The sequence below is a fragment of the Ostrea edulis genome, chromosome 1 (genome assembly GCF_947568905.1).
Source record: "Ostrea edulis chromosome 1, xbOstEdul1.1, whole genome shotgun sequence".
Taxonomy (NCBI): Eukaryota; Metazoa; Mollusca; class Bivalvia; order Ostreida; family Ostreidae; genus Ostrea; species Ostrea edulis.
Window position 1 is genome coordinate 66,729,343 of NC_079164.1, and position 23,166 is coordinate 66,752,508.

The following is a 23,166-nucleotide window of genomic DNA, read 5'->3' on the forward strand; positions in this document are numbered from 1 at the left end:
ATGAGGCCTAGAATAATTAATGTCACATGAGGCCATAAAGTGGGTAAGATTCTTAAAGGAAGGTTGACATTTGGCTCCATGCATACCTATCTCTTCATGGTGATATGTTCATGTTAACAATATGTGACGGGCATATCATGTGCCGTGGCGGTGCACTTTATTAAATAATGCTGGTCTTCTTAGCTAGCTGATAGTGAATGCTAGCAATGCTTGCTGATTTAAATCCTAGTTATTCTGATCCTGCTACTTTTTCTGTCTCTAAGCTACATGTACTAAATGATTCTGAAAGTATGTTAATGCTGATTGTTTCATTCTATTGTCAAAAAAAAAAATTTAAATAAAAATATTGTTAAATTCCATTTTGAATCCACAATTTTTTTTCTTTGCTTTTATACTGCAAATTAATTTGAATATTGTTAAATTGAATGAAAGGAGGAGGAGCCAGAGACAGAAGTTCTGAAGCAGGAGGCGGAACATGCAGACCCCGCCTACTGGGAGAAGCTTCTCAGGCATCACTATGAACAGCAGCAGGAAGACATGTCCCGAACTCTTGGAAAAGGCAAGCGTATCCGTAAGCAGGTCAACTATAATGATGGCATGACAGGTCACGGGGATGATGATACATGGAAGAATAACTTCTCAGACATTGACTCAGACTTCAGTGCCGCAACAGGTAAGATAAGGATATTTTTGTGGATGTACATGTAGCATGGCTCAAACAACAGAATAGCACGTTGACATGGATTGTGTTTTGAGATGAAGGGAAAAAATTCTTATGACATTTGATCCTATTGTTTGTAATGAGTTTGTATTATTTTAGACAATGATGAAGATGATGATGAGTATGAAGATTCAGAGAAGAGTAAGTATTCTATTCTGTTCAGTGTACATATTGTGAAAAAATGAAGTCTTTGTTTCACAGTAAACGTGGATAATGATGAAAGCTTTATTTTCTTTGCGCTGAATTTGATGATTATATGGCTATCACCATCTTCCACAGACAAGCGCAGCAGTAGAAGGGGAGGAGCTGAAAAGGACCGCCCCCTGCCACCACTACTGGCTCGTGTTAACGGACAAATTGAGGTATGATAAGAATTTTGTTGTTGAATTTTTGTCTGGGACATTCGCTGCGTAAGATGGAGAACGCTTATGTTGATAATACTCAGACTTACATAAAATGAAGTATCATGGGCAGCCAGGGCAGATCACAGTGATGTCTGTCTAGAGACCTTGATGCTGTACATATAAATGTATACAACCTTTTTTTTCTATGCACAATTCAATTTTAACTGTCAATACCATGAAATGAAAACTTCGGTAACTGTGCATGTAATTTATCCATCATTTTTGTAAAGAATGGACATAAAAACCATGAATTTCAGATGTAAAGCTGTATATACAGTATGGCTTCCTATTCCCGATATGTACAATGTACAACTGCTGATCCTGAATAACTATACACATGGATATAGTTATATATAGGGTCTGTTTAAGTCTTTACTGAATACATACTGTGCATGTTCTATGTGTCTGTTGAAACATCTAGAAGTGGTTTAAATCAGGTCAAATCCATCAAAATGTTGTATTGAAGAAATAGTTAACAAAAGCATGTAAACTCAAATTGTTCTCACAAACATACGTGTATCCTTTGATGAAACATCTGTTTCTCTGAGGGGAAAATATGTACTTCATGAGTAAGTGATAAACCCTCCCGGAAACAAAACAAAACCCTGCTATATCGTACCAATACTTGTATAGTAGTTATTTATTGTTAGTTAATTTTTAGAGCTGCTAAATTTTCTTTTGTGTTTCAATATTTTTCTGCTAAAGCAAAGTTGTAATTAAAAGCTACATGTAAATCCTTCCCCTGAGCCCTGAGGCCCTTTACTTATTCCCAGCTTAGTGGATGAGAGTTGCAGACAGAATGGAACACCAATCCATTACAGGTCAACCCCCATTCAAAGCCAGTACCCATTTACAGCTGTGTGGACAAACCATGAAGTCCCCACGCTGGGTTTCAAACCAGCACCCTCTCAGTTTCTGATCAAAGACCTATGACCACCGAGTCATGTGCACTGCTTAAAGGGAATGGTTCACGTTTATCGAAAGAAATATTTTTCATTGTTGATGTTAAAAATTAAAGATAAAACTCATTTAATGTTGACAACCAAAATTTGGACTGTCTCAATGCAAGGATAAGAGCAATATTTTAGCTTTGATTATGTGTTATGTAAACAAAGACTAAAGACTTTTATGAAAACAAACAAACCAGTGAAACGTTAATTTTGGAATTTAAAGCATTTTCATTTTGCACAATCACAAATTTTAACTTTTAAATGACACATTTTACCCAACGTATACTTGAGATGTGATATATACAATGTATAATAAACTTGGATCAATATCCATTTATTTTGAAAACTCTGTAAACAATAACACACCTCCATCTTTGTTGTGTCGCCTGCGTTACGCAGTGGCGACATATAGGGATCACTATCCGTCGTCCTGCGTCGTCGTCACAAAAAATTTCTGTCACAGTTTTCTCAAGAACCACATGGGGCAACTCCCTGATATTTGGCACAGAGCATCACTGTGGCCAACTGTATTGTGTAAGACATTTTCGAATCTGTCGCTTATCAACTTCCTGTTTAGTGACAAAAACCATTTCAATAATTTACTTTTTCAACATTATACGTGATATATTACATATAGAATGAACTATCAGGCGACACATGTCTTCCGGGGAAGACTTAATACTGCGTTTTCAAAACAAATAATAAACTCTCTATAATGAGCTTCTGTCATGATGAATAACCTTAATTTTTTGGTCAAACCTTCTAAACACATTAGACTAGATTTTGATAATTTAAAGTGAAAAACAAAATTTGGGCAGAAATTTTGAATCAGTCCCTTTAAACTGTATTTTTTATGGATTTAAAAATGCTTGATTTTTTTTACACTTACATACATTTACATGTAACACTGCCCTCTATGAATAAATGCAATGCACATCAATGTTAAGGAACTTGGGTTGGTCTTGGAATACTTTATTCTACCTCGTTGATGGAGTCTTTAGTCTTTGGTATGCAGTGAAATGTATTTGATGAAAGTTTCTTAGAATTTCGTTTATTTGATTATTAGTTGAAAACTTTGTCTGATTGATTGTGAAGCATAGGCGAGATATTGTCTTTGTTTTTATTCAACAGACAGACAACAATTTAAGCATTATTTAGGGAGGATAAAAGAGAGTCTTTTTTATCCTTCACAAGGCAGTGCTGCACAAGAGTAGAACCTGTCATTTCTTTATCATTGACAGATGTATATGTTGATCCACAGAATTGTAATGTAAATGTATTAAATTTTCGTTTGTCTTTTTCAGGTACTGGGATTCAATGCCAGACAGAGGAAGGCTTTCCTGAATGCTGTAATGAGATACGGAATGCCACCACAGGATGCGTTTAATTCTCAGTGGTAGGAATAAACAGTTATACAACCACATTGTAACTTTGCAATGGAAATTGTATTCTGCTAACAATTTATCATGAGCTTCATCGAGTTATTGATTTTTGTTACAGGCTTGTGAGAGATCTAAGGAACAAATCAGAAAAGGTGTTCAAGGCATATGTTTCCCTTTTCATGAGACATTTATGTGAACCGGGGGCAGATAATGCGGAGGCTTTTGCTGATGGTGTTCCCAGAGAAGGATTGTCAAGGCAACATGTCTTAACCAGGATTGGCATCATGTCACTAGTCAGGAAGAAGGTACTATTTCAGGGTCCTACAGCATCTGATTATCTCAATAAGCTCTTCCTACATGTATATGGTACATGTTTTAGTTTGTAATGGTAAATAACATGCATTTAAAACTGAAAACCACACAGAACAACACAAATCTTTTTACACAGGTTCAGGAGTTTGAACAGATAAATGGACTGCTTAGCATGCCTTACGTTCTGGCCACAAAAGCTATAGAGATGATGAAAAAGGAAGGAAATGGCAAGTCTCCGCTAGCCAGGTCTCCAGCACCAGGGAATAAGGAAGAGTCTGCCGATGCAAAGAAATCTGAGGATGACAAGGAAAAAAGTGAGGACAAGAAAGAGGAGGATGTCCAAAAGGAAGGGGAAGAGAAGCCATCAGAGGTAAAGCAGGAAGTAAAAGAGGAGGAGGCCATGAAAGAGGAGGAGGCTGTCAAAGAGGAGGGCAAAGAGGAAGTTAAGGCAGAGGAGAAACCAGAGGAGGAACAGGTACAGGGAGGGGATTTACTTACTCATTTGGGCTTAAGGCAACATGATTTAGGTATTGAAACTGATACAGTCATTGCTAAGAATGTTACATGTATTGTGACAAATACATGCATCCATATAGATCGAGTATACATATAAATCTTTTTTTTTATTTTAAAAACAAGGCTTTATACTGAAAAATTCTCTGTTGTAGCTAATTGTTATATGGATTCATTTTTATTGATTACAAAGAAAGAAGAAAAGGCAGAAAAGAAAGAAGAAGCTATGGAAACTGAGGAGAAGAAGGAAGAAGTTACCACATTGAAAGAGGAACCAATGGAAACTGAAGAAAAAAAAGAGCTCGAGGAGAAGACGGAACCTGAGGAGAAGAGGGAATCTGAGGAGAAGGAAGTTGAGGAGAAGGAAGTTGAGGAGAAGGAAGTTGAGGAGAAGAAGGAACCTGAGGAAGAGGCTGATAAGGAGAAGAAGGAGGATAAAGAGGAGGGTAAGAATTGGGAGATGTACAGTACACAGGAATTGTGAATGCCTAAGTTGATGTCAAGTTGTGTTTCAACTTGACACACTTCAAACAATCATGTCAATTCAAAACCATTGTACAATTTTATCAGGTGAAACAGACAAACAAGAGGAAAAGACCGAAAAGTCAGATTCCAAAGAAGAAACAGAATCCAAAGACGTTAAGGAGAAAAAAGAGGACAAGACAGAGGAAGAGGACAAAACTGAGGATAAGGAAGGTGAGTATCAGGAAATTCAGGTACAGGACTTCAGAGAGCAAAGGCACCATCAAAATTGCTTTGGATAAAATTCCATTTTCTTACTTACAACAAGCTGCTCGTTGTATCACCGAGTGTAATAGTGTACCATTTTTGTTCTATATAGTATCCAGATCTTCCACGTAGTATTCCTATAAAGTATCCAGATCTTTGCCAAGTTTCTTGAATTATGGTATAAATTTGTACATGTGTATCATTGACAGAAAAGACACCGAAAGAGGAAGTGAAATCTGAGGAGAAGGATGAAAAGAAAGAGAAGGAGGATGAGAAAAAGAAAGAGGAGGGCAACCAGAAGTTTATGTTCAACATTGCTGACGGAGGATTTACTGAACTGCACACACTGTGGACCAATGAACAACGAGCACTCCATCAAGGGAAGGAGCATGAAGTCTGGCATCGTCGCCATGACTATTGGCTCCTCGCAGGAATTGTTACGTATCCTTGCACAACAATAGTATTCTTGTCATTTTGGTATACTAAACATTATATTAGAGCGAGAAAAAGTCTTTTGTAATAAGAAAGTTAATACCATATGAGTGGAATTTTTAGTGCAGGGCTTGAAGCTAACTTTTTATGTCACCGGTCCAGCCGGACGGATGGGGTATAATATCAACCAGTCCACAGAAAAAATTAGCAGTCCGACAGAGTTTTCCAGAAATAATAAATCATATTCTGTTAATGTTATCAAAATGAAATTTAACTCAATATGCCTCAGACAATAATGTAACACTTATGTGGGATTTATAATTTAGGAATCAGATTCGTCTGATATCTACAGATCGAAGTAGATATATGCCAAATGTGTGTATAAGATTTCATAAGTACCGATATATTTTCCAAAATGATGCTTTAGAAAATTAACCAGTCCCATCGGTCTGACTAAAACAAATGTCAGTCAGTCCGCCAGACTTTTAACCAGTCACAGACTGACGGGCATATGTTAATTTCGAGCCCTTTAGTGAGACACAAATATTGCGATTTTTTCATGAAAATGGGTATATGTCTTTAGCAAGAGATAATTTTAGCCACTTTATAATTCCAGGAACAATAACTGTTACCTCTGGTATGGAATAAATTGTTAGTGATATTCAATTTTAGCGATCTCCAATTTTAGTGATCTCATCACTCACTAATAATGCCAAAATTAAATCCTCGCTAGAAATCCTGCTTTTGCAGTAATTTGAATCTGAATCTGCATTGTCCTTAACTTTGATAAAGACATGGGTATGGTAGATGGCAGGACATTCAGAATGACCACAGGTTCCAGATTATCAATGAGCCATTCCTCAGTGAACAGGGAAAAGGCAATTTCCTCGAAATAAAGAACAAATTCCTCGCAAGAAGGTTCAAGGTTAGTCATATTAAGTCAGATGTTCTTTTAAAAAATGTGCACATGATACAGTTGAACTTGATAGTGATGATAATATTTATTTACAGCTGCTTGAGCAGGCTCTGGTTATTGAAGAACAGCTGAGGAGAGCAGCTTATCTGAATCTGACGCAGGATCCCAACCACCCAGCAATGGCTCTAAATGCCAGGTATTTGCCAATGAACTACCATTATGTCAGTTTATAGTAACAGTACATGAAGTTGTAGGTTAAGCACATTTTAAGCTGTGTGGTGGTATTGTGGGTGTATTTGTGTGCTGTTTTGAGAAAAGATTTGCATGTGTTTTCTGTAGGTTTGCCGAGTTGGAGTGCCTGGCAGAAAGTCATCAACATTTATCTAAAGAATCTCTAGCAGGCAACAAACCAGCAAATGCTGTTCTCCACAAGGGTACTTATTTCATTTACTCTATCGGTATTGACATGAACAATTTATGATTATAACTTCTTTTTTCTTTTTTTTTTTTCTTTTCATAATTTATTTTTTTTCATACAAACAAACATTGAAATCATTATCAATAGCATTTGTTTTGAAACACATACATCACACACACATACTGTACACATAAAAAGAACAGATCTAGTTAAGTGGTTACTTGTATAGTTTATAACAAAGTCTATACACAATATGAAAGGGGGGGGGGGGGGGAGTAATAACAACAGGAGTAATGAATGAAATACATGTAATGTAATAACAGCTACACATCAAAAATACTTTGAAACAATGACCACTGTTTTTCAAAGCTTTTCATTCTAAAATTTTGACTTGCAGCATATTTTTCCACTTTATATTTTATCTTTAAATGACAGTAATCCACATAGATTTGGCATTTTATTTTGCAATAAACAAATGAAAATATATTGCTTAGCATAGAGAATAATACAATTAATGACTTTGTTATGAGAAGATAAAGGAATTTTACCAAATGATTATAACTTAAAACTAGACCACTGCTGTGCCTTGTGTAGATAATTCTTCTGTTTGGCTTCACAGTTCTAAACCAGTTGGAAGAACTCCTCAGTGACATGAAGCAGGATGTCAGTCGTCTGCCAGCCACCCTCGCCAGGATTCCTTCTGTTAGTCAGCGGCTAGCAATGTCAGAGCGCAGTATCCTCAGTCGATTAGTAAATCCAGGACAGACCCCCGCCCAGTCCTCAGCACCCGTCACCACGGCAACAGCTTCATCCTCCCATGCCTCGCCTGCCACAACAGCAGCATTCCTCACTCAGACAGGTCTGCCTGCTGGCTACACAGCGTCTAACTTCCCCACGGGATTTAGGCCACAGTTTGGTCCCCCTCAATCCCCATTTGGTCAAGGTAAGAGAAAAAAACCTTTCCCTAGTAAATAGCTCATCACTTGGATCTTGCTATTCCTTCGAGGATGTTCACACAATGATCACCTTTCTTCTCTCCTGTGCTTTTGCAGGACCTTTGGGTTTTCCTCTGATTCCCAACATGCCAAGTCAGCATGATATAAGTACAACATTATCTGCCATCTTGAGTCAGAGTGGTACGTGTATGACCCTGGCATAAAGTTCAGAGTCATGCTTGGTTGTTGTCACATGCTTGCCTTTTCTTTCTGTTTTCAGTTTTTGCATTGACCAGCATTACTATTAGATGTTCATGTATGTGACATAAGTTAACAGGTTTAACAGTGCTTAATAAAGCAAGCAAGTCTGCTAATAATGCTCTTGGGATTTTTTTTCCCTTTATTAAAATATCTGCTGTTTCTATTTCTGAAATACAGTAGGATAGAGTTTGACGCTGCTGCTGCTGAATTTGGCACATGCCTGGTTTGGTGATGATTTTGAAATATCTGATGTACAAGTTACCAGTATAAATATTTCAGGGTGCTATTTGTAGTAAGGATTTGCATTTTATGTGCTTCAGCATGCACATCTGTGTTGAGTTATGTTTTGTGATGCATTGTTTGTACATATATATGTAGGAATAGTCTATATTTTCAGTAACACATTGAAGTGAAGTGGTTCCTTTCCAATATTGTATGAGGTGGTTGAGGTGAATTAACATTCAGTTTACTTCTCTAATTTACAGGTCAGCTGTTGGGCCAGACCGGAGCAATGAAATCCTCAGCGACCCCCAGTCCCTCCCACAGGTCACCAGCCTCTACTCCAGGTACACAGCCCCACAACTCCATAAACAAAGTTCCTTAATATTGATTTGTCATACATGGTACATTTGGCTCTGCATCATTATCTTTTCTTGGTTTTTATGGAGTGTAGGGCCGCCCACTTATGATCAGGCGACTGCACCGTTTCTTCCGTCTCCCGCTGACCCATTTACATGGCAGGTTGGTGCCGATTCGGCAGCTAAATCGGCCATGGAATCTTTACTGGGACAGAGCCTAGCCCAGACAAAGGCATGACTGGCATGCTTACTGTCAAACTGCTCCTTGTCCTTTTGTTGTAGTTTTTAAGAGATGGGTTTTTATACCAAAAAGAAGGATAATTTCTCTATGTTGTTTGTGCTTTTTGTAGAAGGCATTCATCTACACATCTATTGCATTTTGTCATTGTGCTGTATGTGGTATTTATCATTGGATCTGTGTTTGGCATTATATGTTGATTTTGAAGGAATTTGCAGTGTTGGAATTCTACTCCAAGAAACTCTGTTGATTAATAAAATTACATGTAATTCGTAATCAACATTGGGTTTTGTTTTGCTGAATTTTTATTTTTGATTCAAAATATAGTGAGGCAAATTTATTTTGTAATGAAATTTGTTTGCTGTGCATGAATGGTAGAATCCAGAGCTTAATTATAAGCGGAGTATGAAGTTTCTTATAATGTAAAAGCAGTGTTAAACTGCTGGTTGTAGCGATGATAAATTCAAATATGAAGATAGAATTGACTTCCATCAGAGCTCGTGTGCATTGGTTCTGTTTATCATTCTTTGGAGATTTTTAATTGTCTTTGTTACTAAGGGGGAATGTTTTCCAACCTACATAAACAAATCTTTGTTGCTTTAAATTAGCTGTTATTTTCAAACTGATAGTGGGGTAGTAAAAAATGACAAGACATTCTAGAGCTTCAAGTAACATTTATCCACATGTAACCCAGATGTTGTGAGTGTTTTCCAGTTTTACTTTCTACAGTGAAAATACTGTTTCTGTGATCCATTTCTACGATTTCTTTTGCAAGCAATGTGTAATGAATAATTGTAAATATAGTACATGAAATTTGTTATCCTAATTGACTATAAATGCGTGAATTAGCTGTAGAATAAGTTTTGGATTTTTATGATTGATAAAAAAGCATTCATATTAAATAACAGAAATTATCCATATGTAAATTCTGACTGTAGAAAATTATTTCTATTAAAGATGTCCAAGTGATTATGGAACGACGAAAGGTAATGGTCTACAAGTAGACTGCATCTTGGTATTAACCTGCTTTTGCTTATTCTAATACATTTATTTAGAAAAGCATGACAAACTTGTGTTTCTATTACTGAGTATCCAATATCCATAATTTTTATTTCATCCAAAACTCTGTGACAAGTAGTTGCACCAGTTAACATTATGATCATGAAAGAGAATAGACAATAGTATATGTGTAGTCCTATAAAGTGCATGACAGTGAGAAAACGGAGTCGAATTTAGGACTAAAGAAATAATTTCTATGTGCTTAACATCTGGTTAGCTTAAATCATCCATCTTTGTAATTCTTCATTAGCTGGATAGTGAACCTAGAAAGGAAAGTTGTGTTCCATTTATTTACTAGTATCTCATGCCATTCATAATTTGTTGTGGCTTGATCCTGTGCTGCTGTATGGACTGGCAGCATGTTCTCCCTTCAGCCATTAACTTCATCCACTACTGTAGATATCATTTTAGTGCTTATGATGGTCTTGTACTTTAGTTCAAAATCAGAAACTCAAGTTTACTTGTATGCAGAAGAAACTTGTTTGAATAATTTTTTCAGGGAAAGTTGATATGTCAGTACTCATTTTCTGTTTTCTTTTCAGGAGAAGTGAATACTAGCAAGTCCGAGAAAGCGTCAGAGAAAGAAGTTATCACCCTTTGTGATTAAATGCAGTAAATATAGACAAAGTAGTGTGATTGTGTTTATGTGTGGGAGAAGCATGGAGTGGTCACCAACAGGGGAGATAACTGATCCTTGGAGACACTTGGAGAATGACATTCCTGTAGCATAATTTTCGAGAATCATTGTTCATCTAATGAACTGTTTACATTTGAAAGAAAAAGTATTAACTCTGTCACTATGCGAGCATTTATTTTGTTCATAGTGCTTTGTCCATATCATCCAACCTTTGAAAAGAAAAACATTATGTACAGTATGTGAACATTATAGTCCCATATTGCTGTTCTGTTGTGATTTGTAATCAGAAGTCATTCATTGGTGCTCCACTTATACAAACTCTCATCTGTTCTGTGTTCTGTGTACTGTTTCTATATTTATTGAATACACAATCTGTAACAAATATAGAACTAAGGAATATCGGGACATTTTATTTCTGTTCTTGGCTTTATAGAGTTACAAAGTGGTAGTTGTATAGATTTGGTTCCCATTTACAATGAATTGTGTATGATGATGTTTGTGAATCATGTGACTACAGATTGTGACTCGCATGACGTATGAGCATTTGTGGCGTGGTCGACTTGCTGTAATTATTATATAGTAAACGATATTGTCAAACAGACAATGACAGCTGCAATTGCGTTCCTGGAAGATCCGATACCTTGTGTTGGAGAACATTTTGACAAAAATGTTGAAATGTGTTCATTTGACCCTAAATTATCAATTGAATATGCCTCACATATAAGTCAAGATGTTTTTGAAATTTATGTCCATATAAGCTGCTGAAAGTTGCTATAAGATGGACAAATAACAAGTATTTAGATATGATTGATTGTAATGCAGGTCATTCATATAAAACTATCCTACAAGTCACGTCATTTCCAACTGTGGTTATAATACGCAACTGTTTTAATTAAATGGATGAAAAAATAAATGAACTTAGAAGTTTTTAGTGTGTTGTGTTAAATTAGATAATATGGAAAGAAAATTCTCTAGTGATATTCTATATGAGAATATGATGTTTATTTTCTAATTATGTGAATTTCTGTTTTCACAAAATGCGAGTCACAAGTATTTAGTTACTTTAGTATCCAATTCTTTGGTGATAAAGCAACTTTATCTCAAAACCCAGAAAGAACCATTAATGATGGGACAAAGGTTTTCTTAAACAAACAAAAACTGCAAGAGGATTTTTCTTCTACATTGAAGAAAAAGATGAGAAGATTTATTTATTATAAGAGTATTCATTCTCATTAATTTACTGGTCCGCTGCATTGATGACCGCCTTTGCAGTTGTCTCCCGTATGTCACAGAACTCTCTTGAAAAGGAGGGAATTTTGATGTATTGGCGGAGAAAAACAAAAGTGAAATTACTGAAAATCTTGTAAAGACAAGCTTATCAACACGTGTGTCTATCATGAATGCAGAGTCCAGTGGTCTATAGTTATAATAATGAAATTATGCTGGTGGAGCTTTATTGTGGTAAGATTGACAATAACGACATTTTTGACGCGTTAATTGGTACCATCATCGATACAACTGCCAACTATCCTCCTGTAGTTTAAACAGTTAAATGGCTGAACATTTGAAAGTTTGATAACTTTATTGAAATCATTTCCGATCCTTAACTAGGTGTTAATGTAGACAAACAAGTGAAGGAATCTATATATAACTACTTAACAAAACGAAACTATGTCGGAACACTGGGTTGGATTTATTATATAATAGATTGAGAACAAAATGGATAAGAAACCCCTGTGGTCAAAGTGATATCGCGTGTATGTGAATGATCATGCATACTAAAGACTGGTTAATGCAGTAAAAAATTCGGGTAGACTCTTCTGAGTTCACATCCCCCCCCCCCTCCCCATGTAAAACGGACGAACTTTTTGGATGGGTCTTTCGTAGGAGATGCCATGTGTGTCTTGATCTTTTTGTCCCATGTTTCGGTCCGTTCTAATCCGCACATGTCACAATATAAAAGCAGGGGTAAGAATCTGAGGAATCTTGGATTAAGTCTGTTCATATCACTATTTTTGTGTGGGAGAAACAAGCTCACACTTGGCTAAAAGGTTGTTTATGATCAGATGATATCATGACCCTGCCCCAGGGTCACTGGGAAAAGTTTTTAAAAATTTCTCCAGGTCATTATATTGTATGTGTATGATGAAGATGCACATGTCATGATCCAGACTCTGTTATTTGGAATTTTTCAGGGGTTGAAATTTTGTGTAGAGATTAAGCATTAGAAGTTCGTATATGGGCAGATATATCAATCTTGATTCTGATCGAAGTCATTTAACCTATGACAAGTTAAAGTCACTGTTTGGTCTGTAACTGAATGTAATGCAGTGATTGTAGGGGTATTAGTTCTTTTGGGAGTGATAAAGTATTTATAAGGTTGGTTTATTTTTAAAAGGGGAATTATTTTGTGGAGACTATTCTTCCAAATGTTCATTACTAATGCATGCAATGCAATTAAGGGTATTCAGAGACCATTTATTTCTGAATTACACTACTTGACATAGCAATAACTAATTGGCTCAAAAATATTGACAGGCTTAGAATTATAAATTTTCAGTGGAAGTACTTCCCAGTTTATTGTCAGTAAGGTACTAAGGTGACATTTTGATTTTAAAAAACAATCGGGGTTCATTCTCGTATGATTGATTCTCTTCATGTGACATGAAGTTTTATTGCTGAAGCACAATAGCGTAATTAACCATTACTTTCCATAATATGACTGATGTTTTTTGATGATCTGTCCAAAACTTAACTAAGATATTGATGAATTAGAAATGACAATCGGTCAAGTGCACTTTTTATGCACTGAAATCTAGACAGATCATGACCAAGAGCATTATGTAGTTGCCTTAATACCCCTTGCAATAGTAAACAACTCTTATAATTTAACTAAACTAGTTGTCGTGTGTCAATATTTTGTGATATTATGAGTTGTAATGATCGTCATGGATGAGTGGTAATGATCGTCATGGATGAGTCGTAATGATCGTCATGGATGAGTCGTAATGATCGTCATGGATGAGTCGTAATGATCGTCATGGATGGGTTGTAATGATCGTCATGGATGGGTTGTAATGATCATCATGGATGGGTTGCAGTTGTGAACAATACACATAATATTTTGTAAGCAAAGCTGATTACGAAGATGTGCATATGTTGATATAGATAGATGTTACAAATGTGCATATGTTGATATAGATAGATATTACAAATGTGCATATGTTGATATAGATAGATGTTATAAAAAGACACTGTCAAGTGGATATCTCCTACCCCTGCTAAAGTATAGACCAAAAACAATATGTCAGAACAGTAGCATGATATCTCTACTCCTACTAAAGTATAGGCCAAAAACAGCATGTCAGAACAGTAGAATGAGGCTGTATTGGGGCATTCACCAAGTATCTGTTGGGTTTATATGGGTTAGATTAAAAAATTTGATTATTCTGTTTTTGCTTTTTAAGGTTGTTATTGTGTGAGGCTGAAAAAATAACATCATTAACAGAATTGTTTATAAATCCTGACAGTCGGTGAATATCTGCCGCCTGAATTTGAAATGATTTCCACAGTACACGTATTTAATGTAAATTTATATTTTCAAAGCAGTCAATGTCTATAATGAAACACGCTGGATAAACCCCCTTTTTTCTGAGGTAAGTGTTTAAATGTGGGAGATTCTTAGCATGTAAATCAAATCATTGATGAATTATAAATGATTAGCAATGTAAATCAGAAGCTGGGTTTGGTTTGGAATCAATTCACACTGTGTGCTTTGTTTAGCCATGTCTGGGTATTTTCTTTACCATGGATCTAGTGTCAGAGATCAACCCCAAAGAACACCAGATTTTGATATTTAAACACAGACTTATCTCATGTCATCTGACCTTGTAAACAATGTTTTATTTACCTATATGGTTAATTACTTTTTCAACAGAGATCGTCCAACTACGGGGTGTCAGGGTGCCATCAAAATACCTGCACTCATCTGGAAGGAAAACTGACTGTTGTCTCGTGTATGTTTTATGCCTTTTAAAAATCATTTGGAGAAACACTTTCCTGTTTGTGTTTTTCAACCATTCTGAGCTATTACAGAATGACCATTGACTGTTGTGGGTATAAAAATTATGTCTGGATAGAATTTTACTCAAAAAATCAATTAAAGAGACTAGTCATCCCAATGTAATCATTAAACTTCAATGGTTTGACACAAAAGACATTGATTTTTTTCAAGTTCCAGGCAGAGTTGAATTGTTTTGGATTAACTTTATGATGACTTTTTAAAGAAAAAACCCAGCTAGGAGTGGATATTCCAGTTTGTTTTGATGTTTGTATATTCCATTAGGAATGTAAGTTTTGGGTGATTTTTCTTTAACTTAAAATGTGTCATTGTCTCTGTTGTGGTGGGGGTATGGTAATTTATCTGTTCATTCATATGTTGGTTCATGCTGTGGCTTTGTGTTACATGCCACATTTCTTATTTGATTCATATCAGATTTGCTGTGACTGTTTCTTGCATAAATATCTTGGTTTCAGAACTGTTGTTTTTCAATGTAAAATTGTCACATTTGCTGAAAGAAAATTCTTGGTGTACAAAAACTTAAGCTATATTTCTCATCTGATTTTTGTCATACTTTCATGATTGGTACTTTGCATCAGGTACTCCAGGGTTCTTTCAAAGTCAAGGTCACACAAAGGGAAAATTCTGTGTTGCTTGCAATAGTTTAGCTGTAATTCATACCAAAATTTAATTGATCTTTCAGAAATGGTGTTGTTACACATAAATTTTGTTTCCTTTCCATGTTTAATGTAGAAGGTCAAGGTCACTGGAGGGGAAATTTGGAAAATCTTTTAATTCGGATTTTTTTGTTATTTTGTATTTGATTTCTAATGATACTTGCAAGGATACTGTCTTGCACAAAGTTCTACATTCCTGTTTGTTTCAAGCTGGAATATTCAAGGTACTCTGGTATACATGTATTCTTTAGACATATTAGAAGATAATGTTTTGGGTGTACACATTTTTCAGTGTGTTTTGTATTTATTTTCTGATTTTCAGTAACACTTGAATGGATACAGTCTTACAAAAGATATAAGTTCCTTTTGACTGTATAGAAATTGGCTTTTAAGGTTTTAATGTAAAAGGTCAATGTCACTAAGGGGAATTCAGAATTCTCAATTTTTCTGTATAAAGTTTTCACTGCACTCGGTATCCAAATTCCAAAAGACTTGCATTGAGGGTATTGCACAAATATTTGGATTCATGTTGATTTCAAATGACAAAAGAGATCAATGGATAGCATCTTTGAATGTCTGCCATGTTGCAAGAGATTCCTCATTTTCGGGAGACCTTGTTTTATATTGCTTTGAAAAGAATGTTTCCTTGACAAATATTGAAAAAAGTACATGTATCATCTTTATTAAACATCTCTTTACAGATGTTTTGAGGGGGGGGAAAGTATTAATGAATTTGTTAGTAAACAGTGATTTCTGCAAATCTCCAGCACATCTACTGGATGAAATTGGAGTCCTCTTTCAGTTCACTGATTCTTGGGATATTGTCCTGTCTTGTCAATTAACAAATAAAGACGAGTATTATAACACCACCTGGTGGTGAATTATAGTCGAGGATTATTAATCAGAAGAGTGATGGGATGAAACATCAGAAATGGATATTAATGTACATTAAGCAATATGACATGAAATAGTGGCCTCAACTGGAGAATGATGTGGTCAACATAAATTTGCATCTGACAGACATTTTATTTTTTGAAAAAGAAGATAAATTTATGGGGGTTTCTGTATTGTGTCTTTTGATGTTGGCCAAATTACGGGAAACTTCAGAATCTGTTTAATTGAATTAACAGTAAGGTGTTTAATGTCTCTCCGTGCATTGTCTTCTTAATCCTACAAGAACCATTTTAACGTGATATACACGTCAATGTGCCGAAAGTCAGACCATTTACGTGAATAGTTAAAAACTAAATTTCAAATTGCTTTAGTTTCAGTTTATTTTTTATAAGATAAATGGGCATTAGTTTTGATAAATATTATAAATTTTACATTAATTGTCAAAAAATCTTGAAAGCGAATGCAAGGGTAAAGCTGTGATATTCTATTTCACAGCAAAAATTTGTGTTAGATCGTTAGATTTTTTGCAGCTTCAAAAGGAGCGAGATGATTTGCGAAAAGTTTCTTTTCATTCTGCAGAAATTTTGTTTAAATTTTTTGCATTAGTCCATGAAGTTTCGTCATACTAGTATTCTTTATAAATACAATAAATCGTAGTTTCAAACATTAGGCCTGTTCATGTGTTTTAGGATAGTACGAAGAATAGGACTGGCTAGGAAACCAAATAGAAGGCAAGTTTCAGAGAGTCAGCAGTTATGGAATCAACACTTTGTTTAAATTTAAAGTTTCTGAATTTTGATTTTGACGGTACACATGTTAACATTAAAGTAACCATGCTGTAATTTAACAATTTTCATCCAATTGCATTTTTCGCAAGATGTAAAGTAAAGGTAATTGTTAAGATGGATTGCGACACCAAATAGCTCATTCAGCATCTTGTATGGAGTATGATTTCACTATCAAAATTAATGATACAAGTATCATGAATTTTTTGTGCTTTTTTTCCAGAATGATAAAAATGGTGTGTTTTTTGCAAAAAAGAGATTTTAGAGTCCAAATTTTGTTGTGATTTGATGCATGGTGTAAATGTCTAATAAAACATTCCTTGCAGACTCAGATAGACATTCTGAATTTTAAATAAAAGAATGATTTTGAAAATATAAACGAATCAGTCAAATCAAATTTGGGTGTAGCAATCAACCTTAAAGTAAAAGCCCATTAGCCAGTCATGTACATTCATTTACAAGTCACAGAAAGTTTGAGGTGAATAGGTTGACGAGCCCAGCTAGGCCATAGCCTTTATAAGTTGTAAACATAAAGGTATGGAATATGATGCAAGCATTATAGAATGCTCTTAATTAAACAAAAGTTTTAAAGACCGACTAGAACAAAATGGGCTTGGTATAAGCAGCTTATTAATTACATACATATTTGATTTTGTCATACATTAAACCTTTTAATTATGAAAGGGCAAGTAGATTATTGAAATTGTAATCCATACTAGTCTAAATATTTTGTTTAGAAGAATGCAAATGAAAAATTTTCACCAATTTTTTGTTTTTAAATAACTTTTTAGCTAACTATAATAAGAAATTTCCAAAGAGATCTAAAATACTATAGAATATACCAGCAATTGTTGATTTGGATTTTCTATTTTTTGGGATCACCTAAGGCACTCGGGTGACCTATTGCTATCTATGCCTGTGTCGGGTGACCTATTGCTATCTATGCCTGTGTCGGGTGACCTATTGCTATCTATGCCTGTGTCGGGTGACCTATTGCTATCCATGCCTGTGTGTTGTCATTGCTAAGCTTTTAAACATTTTCAGCTTCTCAGAAACTACTTCATCAATTGTCACCAAATTTGGTATGTAGTATCTCTAGGATAGGAAACAACAAAAAAATTGAATTTCATAGTCACTGTTTCATTGGGACCTTAGGGATGGGGCCAACACTTTAAAAACAGTTATGCTTTCTTTAAGACTCTTTTTACACTTCCGGAATCAAAGACTAAGCCATGTAGTTTTTTGGCCTGTCTGTTTGTGGCAAAAGGCTTTTAACCTTGTTCATATCATTTACATTATAAGAGGTAGAGCTTTCATATTGGTATGTGTATTTCTTTGTGGTAAAACCTTTCCATTGACACCAAAATCTTTGACCAGGTGACCTTAACATTGACTTTTGACCTGGTTCCACTTTGTTGTAATCAATGGGCATTAGTGATTCACAAACACATCTGGTTTTATGTAGCAGATAAACTAAAATACATGATTATGATTGACATAGAGGCCTCAACCAAAATTAGCAAAATCTAGGACTGCAGGGTCAAAGGTTCAGGTCCCAAGTTTGGACTAAATAGGTCATGTAATCTATTATAGAAAGAATGTAGGAAATGTTTCAAAATGTAATTTACTTCGGAACATGTAGTAAATAAACAGAATGCATAGTTGTAATTGACATTGTATGCATTTAATGAAATTATAAAATGCATAAACCATGGGTTGGGGTTTTGTGCTTTATTGGGGGAGGAGATATTTTGATTTATGGGTCATGTTCTGAAAATTAATGACATCTTTGAAAATCCTCTTTAGCAGACATACAGGGCACACAGTAATGCTCACAGCAAACTTAGTTTTTATGATACTCTTATATCCTCTTTATCTCGAACTTGAAGGAACTGAGAAAAAAATTCAAAATATCCAAAGATTCGAGATATCAATGGTAAAATACTTCAAGAAAAAGTAGTTAGGACTTCTGAATCACACTGACATATCCATAGGACTTCTGAATCACACTGACATATCCATAGGACTTCTGAATCACACTGACATATCCATAGGACTTCTGAATCACACTGACATATCCATGGTATTCGAGATATCGAAGTACAACTGTACATAGGAATCACCATGCCTGTCCGTCTCTTTCTATATTCAATGTCTTTCTATCCAGCTTTTAACATATGGCAGAAAAATTGAGTGCAGTTATACCGATTCACTGTTTTTATGTTCAGAACATGACACTTGTGACCCTGGGGTCATGAGTTCAGCCTACAGGGTGGAGTTAAATAGGTATTATATTTTGGAAGAGTTGTTTAACACTAAACAGTGAGTCAAGACCTTAAGCCAAGATCAAGGTCACCAATAAAATGTTATAAATATTTATCCAGTCTATTAATTTTGTAATGGAGAAACAATAGAGATAGTGAGCATCCAATTATTAGAGTTTGAAGGATAAAATCATTGCTCCATTGAAATGCAATAGTTTGATTTATTTTGATTTATTTTTGTGTGTGTGATAATCAGGTGACTGTCGAGGCCTATGGGCCTCTTGCTTTGATATTTTTATATCCTCAAAATACTTATGTAGATGGCTCTTGATTGAACATTTTGTGCTGGTGAGTTTGCCCTGCTTTGTGCAGTGGAGCTACTCCGAGCTAGTGCCGGTCCTTGATTTGCAATGTTACATTTGCTTACAATATTGAGTTCATTTGAAATATGATTTAATGTAATGCGCTACAGGTAAATGACAGGTAAATCTGATGTAATGTGCTACACGTAAATGACAGGTAAATCTGATGTAATACGCTACAGGTAAATCTGATGTAATGTGCTACATGTAAATGACAGGTAAATCTGATGTAATGTGCTACAGGTAAATGACAGGTAAATCTGGTGTAATGTGCTACAGGTAAATGACAGGTAAATCTGGTATAATGTGCTACAGGTAAATGACAGGTAAATCTGATGTAATGTGCTACAGGTAAATGACAGGTAAATCTGATGTAATGCGCTACAGTTAAATGACAGGTAAATCTGATGTAATGCGCTACAGTTAAATGACAGGTAAATCTGATGTAATGTGCTACAGGTAAATCTTAAGTATAAATGACAGGTAAATCTGATGTAATGTGCTACAGGTAAATCTTAAGTATAAATGACAGGTAAATCTGATGTAATGTGCTACAGGTAAATCTTAAGTATAAATGACATAAATCTTAAGTATAAATGACAGGTAAATCTGATGTAATGTGCTACAGGTAAATCTTAAGTATAAATGACAGGTAGCTGTCAGACACCATGCCGTTATCTGCCCTCTATCCATCACATACTTTAAGGGTAGTGTATATATGTTTATTCTTCTATATTCTTTTTGTTTGTATATATATATGTCTGTTCAAAATGTAATATTCATGTATATGTAATTGTATATTAACTTATATTGCAATATCTCCACATGGAGGAAATAAAGAATGAATGAATGAATGAATGACAGTTAAATCTGATGTAATGTGCTACACGTAAATGACAGGTAAATCTGATGTAATGTGATACAGGTAAATGACAGATAAATCTGATGTAATGTGCTACACGTAAGTGACAGGTAAATCTGATGTAATACGCTACAGGTAAATCTGATATAATGTGCTACAGGTAAATGACAGGTAAATCTGATGTAATGTGCTGTGGGATTATTCATTGACCAAAGGAGCCCTGTGGCTCACAGGTACACTGTGTACAATACAGGCAAATAGCAGAGGATTCAGAATTATTACAATATGTAAACATATATTATCAGACAAATAAGTTAAGAAACTAATAAATCTAAGCAATGAAAAAAGAAACATCATTAATGACAGTTAACAGATAGTGCTTCTCTTTGTTTTGTAGCTTTCACTAAATAATGACAAAGCTTATGAATAGTTTTAAAGTTCTATACACTAAAAAGTTCTACGAGTTTGAAAAAGGAAGGTTTTTTATAGTAATAAAGTTTGATGTATTTTTCACGTAAATCAAAAAATGCTGGGCATATCAAAATGAAATGAAATTCGTCTTCTATTTGCTGTGTCTGTTTTGTAAATCAATACTTTACAATAAAAGCAAAATAGCAAAGTTTGATCCCCACAGAAATTTTCACTTCTTTGGTCTTTAAAGTGAACTACAGGTAAAATATAATTGTAGAATGACAGTGGTGTGGTCCTAACTGTGAATTGTCTGGGATCGTGTTGGGAATCAAAAGATTTCTTACTGATTCCATTTTGACACAGGATTAAATTTACACGATAATATGAGGCAGGGGAATAGGGACATATTAGAGTTGGATGTAAACCGAGTACAATCCGCAGTATCTTATCTTAATAAGCCCCCTTACTTTGTATTGGTTCTACTTGTCAGAACTAGCTGCTGACTGAGGACAGCCAATTTATCAGGTCTTACACTCAAAGGGCAAACACCCTAGACTCTTGAATCTGTTATCAAGGTCTAAGTGGCTCCATGCGTATACCAAGAGCCATTACCACCAAAGAGGGATTTAGCTTTAAATAGAATTTCAAAATGAGAAACCTGGTACATGGTTTAAAAATAAATGTTGTGGGGACTAAGTTATAGATATTCAGGCAACATTTTGTTGTCCAACGATCAGTCTGTGATTTTTTGTACCAAGAGATGGGGAAAATATGTAAATGTACAATTTGAAGTACTCGTACAAGGGAAAGAGGATGGTATTGTATGCAACAGCACAGAAACATTTTGTAAAACTATGCAGAAGGGATGAAAAAATTTAAGGTTCTGCAACAATTGATTCATATCAGTTTTATTTAAGGGTTTTAAATTTAAAATACTGATAATTTTTTAATGAATGTATTGGCCCTGTGTGGTAGCAAAGTAATCATGGTACCCAAGGAAAGGCCTAAATTGTGACAAGAAATACATATGTGAAAGCAATATTACTAACCATTCAAAAGTTTGGCCTACGATAAAGATTGGCCAATTAGGTCAACCTCTAAGGTCAATGTCATGAGGTAAAAGAATTTGTTATCTAAAGAAAGGTCTTGTCAAAAGGAATACACATGTGAAATATGAAAGCCCTATCACTAATCATTCAAAAGTTGTGGCCTAGTTAATTTATTTTTCAAAATTAGGTCAAACTCCAAGGTGACGGTCACAAGGTTCCAAAAGAAAAGTCTTGTCACTAGGAATACTCATGTGAAATATCAAATCCCTTTCATCGTCCATTTAAAAGTTATGGGCAAGGTCAAAGTTTTTGCAGATAAACAGATAGATGGACAGACCAAAAACTATGTACCCCCAGATCTCCAATTATAGGGGCATGAAAAGAACCTCCTAGATAGAGCTCATAAGAGGGGCATGTACAGGTTCAGCATTTGCTGTCCCAATTCTCCACAGGCATCTAGAGTTTAGAGAAAGAGATGTCCTGAACATTCAGTAAAAGTTTCAGTATATATTTTGCATCCAAAGCAATTCTGATTTAACAATGGTAACCTTTAGGATTCTTCCCAGTTCAAGCTACATTCTCTGGGTTACCAACAGTGATTCCTATTGAACACCTCAGTGATTCTTCAGTGACCGCTTCGGTATTTTCATGGGATCCCTTGGTGAGGGTTTCTGTATGCTCTATGGAATCCTTATACGAAGACTTAAGTAATCTCTCAGTGAAGGCTTTGGTATATACCAATGGGAATCTGTCAGTGAAGGCTTTGGTATATACCCATGGGAATCTCTCAGTGAAGGCTTTGGTATATACCAATGGGAATCTGTCAGTGAAGACTTTGGTATATACCCATGGGAATCTCTCAGTGAAGGCTTTGGTATATACCAATGGGAATCTCTCAGTGAAGACTTTGGTATACCCTTGGGAATCTCTCAGTGAAGGCTTTGGTATATACCCATGGGAATCTCTCAGTGAAGGCTTTGGTATATACCCATGGGAATCTCTCAGTGAAGGCTTTGGTATATACCCATGGGAATCTCTCAGTGAAGGCTTTGGTATATACCCATGGGAATCTCTCAGTGAATGCTTTGGTATATACCCATGGGAATCTCTCAGTAAAGGCTTTGGTATATACCCATGGGTATCTCTCAGTGAAGGCTTTGGTATATACCCATGGGAATCTCAATGAAGGCTTTGGTATACCCATGGGAATCTCTCAGTGAAGACTGGTATACCCATGGGAATCTCTCAGTGAAGGTTTTGGTATACCCATGGGAATCTCTCAGTGAAGACTTTGGTATACCCATGGGAATTTCTCAG

The 23,166-nt window shown here is 35.4% G+C and overlaps 2 protein-coding genes across 11 annotated transcripts in view; both read left to right on the forward strand.

Annotated features, from left to right (window-relative positions):
• The window catches only part of LOC125646712 (chromodomain-helicase-DNA-binding protein 5-like), a 36,423-nt gene extending 25,011 nt beyond the window's left edge, over nucleotides 1-11,412 (forward strand). For 2 of the 9 annotated variants that reach the window (XM_048873237.2, XM_048873221.2), the window contains 18 exons: nucleotides 433-673; nucleotides 821-862; nucleotides 1,001-1,083; nucleotides 3,380-3,471; nucleotides 3,576-3,762; nucleotides 3,906-4,244; nucleotides 4,476-4,728; nucleotides 4,853-4,978; nucleotides 5,221-5,452; nucleotides 6,236-6,368; nucleotides 6,455-6,555; nucleotides 6,699-6,793; nucleotides 7,397-7,720; nucleotides 7,830-7,913; nucleotides 8,459-8,539; nucleotides 8,647-8,783; nucleotides 9,747-9,775; nucleotides 10,391-10,475. In XM_048873237.2, coding sequence (XP_048729194.2) covers nucleotides 433-673; nucleotides 821-862; nucleotides 1,001-1,083; nucleotides 3,380-3,471; nucleotides 3,576-3,762; nucleotides 3,906-4,244; nucleotides 4,476-4,728; nucleotides 4,853-4,978; nucleotides 5,221-5,452; nucleotides 6,236-6,368; nucleotides 6,455-6,555; nucleotides 6,699-6,793; nucleotides 7,397-7,720; nucleotides 7,830-7,913; nucleotides 8,459-8,539; nucleotides 8,647-8,783; nucleotides 9,747-9,758 — 2,562 coding nt within the window. In that variant the 3' untranslated portion in view covers nucleotides 9,759-9,775; nucleotides 10,391-10,475. Of the gene's footprint in view, nucleotides 1-432; nucleotides 674-820; nucleotides 863-1,000; nucleotides 1,084-3,379; nucleotides 3,472-3,575; nucleotides 3,763-3,905; nucleotides 4,245-4,475; nucleotides 4,729-4,852; nucleotides 4,979-5,220; nucleotides 5,453-6,235; nucleotides 6,369-6,454; nucleotides 6,556-6,698; nucleotides 6,794-7,396; nucleotides 7,721-7,829; nucleotides 7,914-8,458; nucleotides 8,540-8,646; nucleotides 8,784-9,746; nucleotides 9,776-10,390 lie in introns of all 9 variants that reach the window. The other 7 variants (XM_048873230.2, XM_048873259.2, XM_048873245.2 and 4 more) reach the window with 7 other exon arrangements.
• A 364-nt stretch (nucleotides 11,413-11,776) lies between these two features.
• The window catches only part of LOC125646673 (uncharacterized), a 65,332-nt gene continuing 53,942 nt past the window's right edge, over nucleotides 11,777-23,166 (forward strand). The window contains exon 1 of one of the 2 annotated variants that reach the window (XM_056157262.1): nucleotides 11,777-11,946. The gene's annotated coding sequence lies outside the window, so the exon portion shown is untranslated. The remainder of the gene's footprint in view (nucleotides 11,947-23,166) is intronic. The other variant, XM_056157270.1, reaches the window with a different exon arrangement.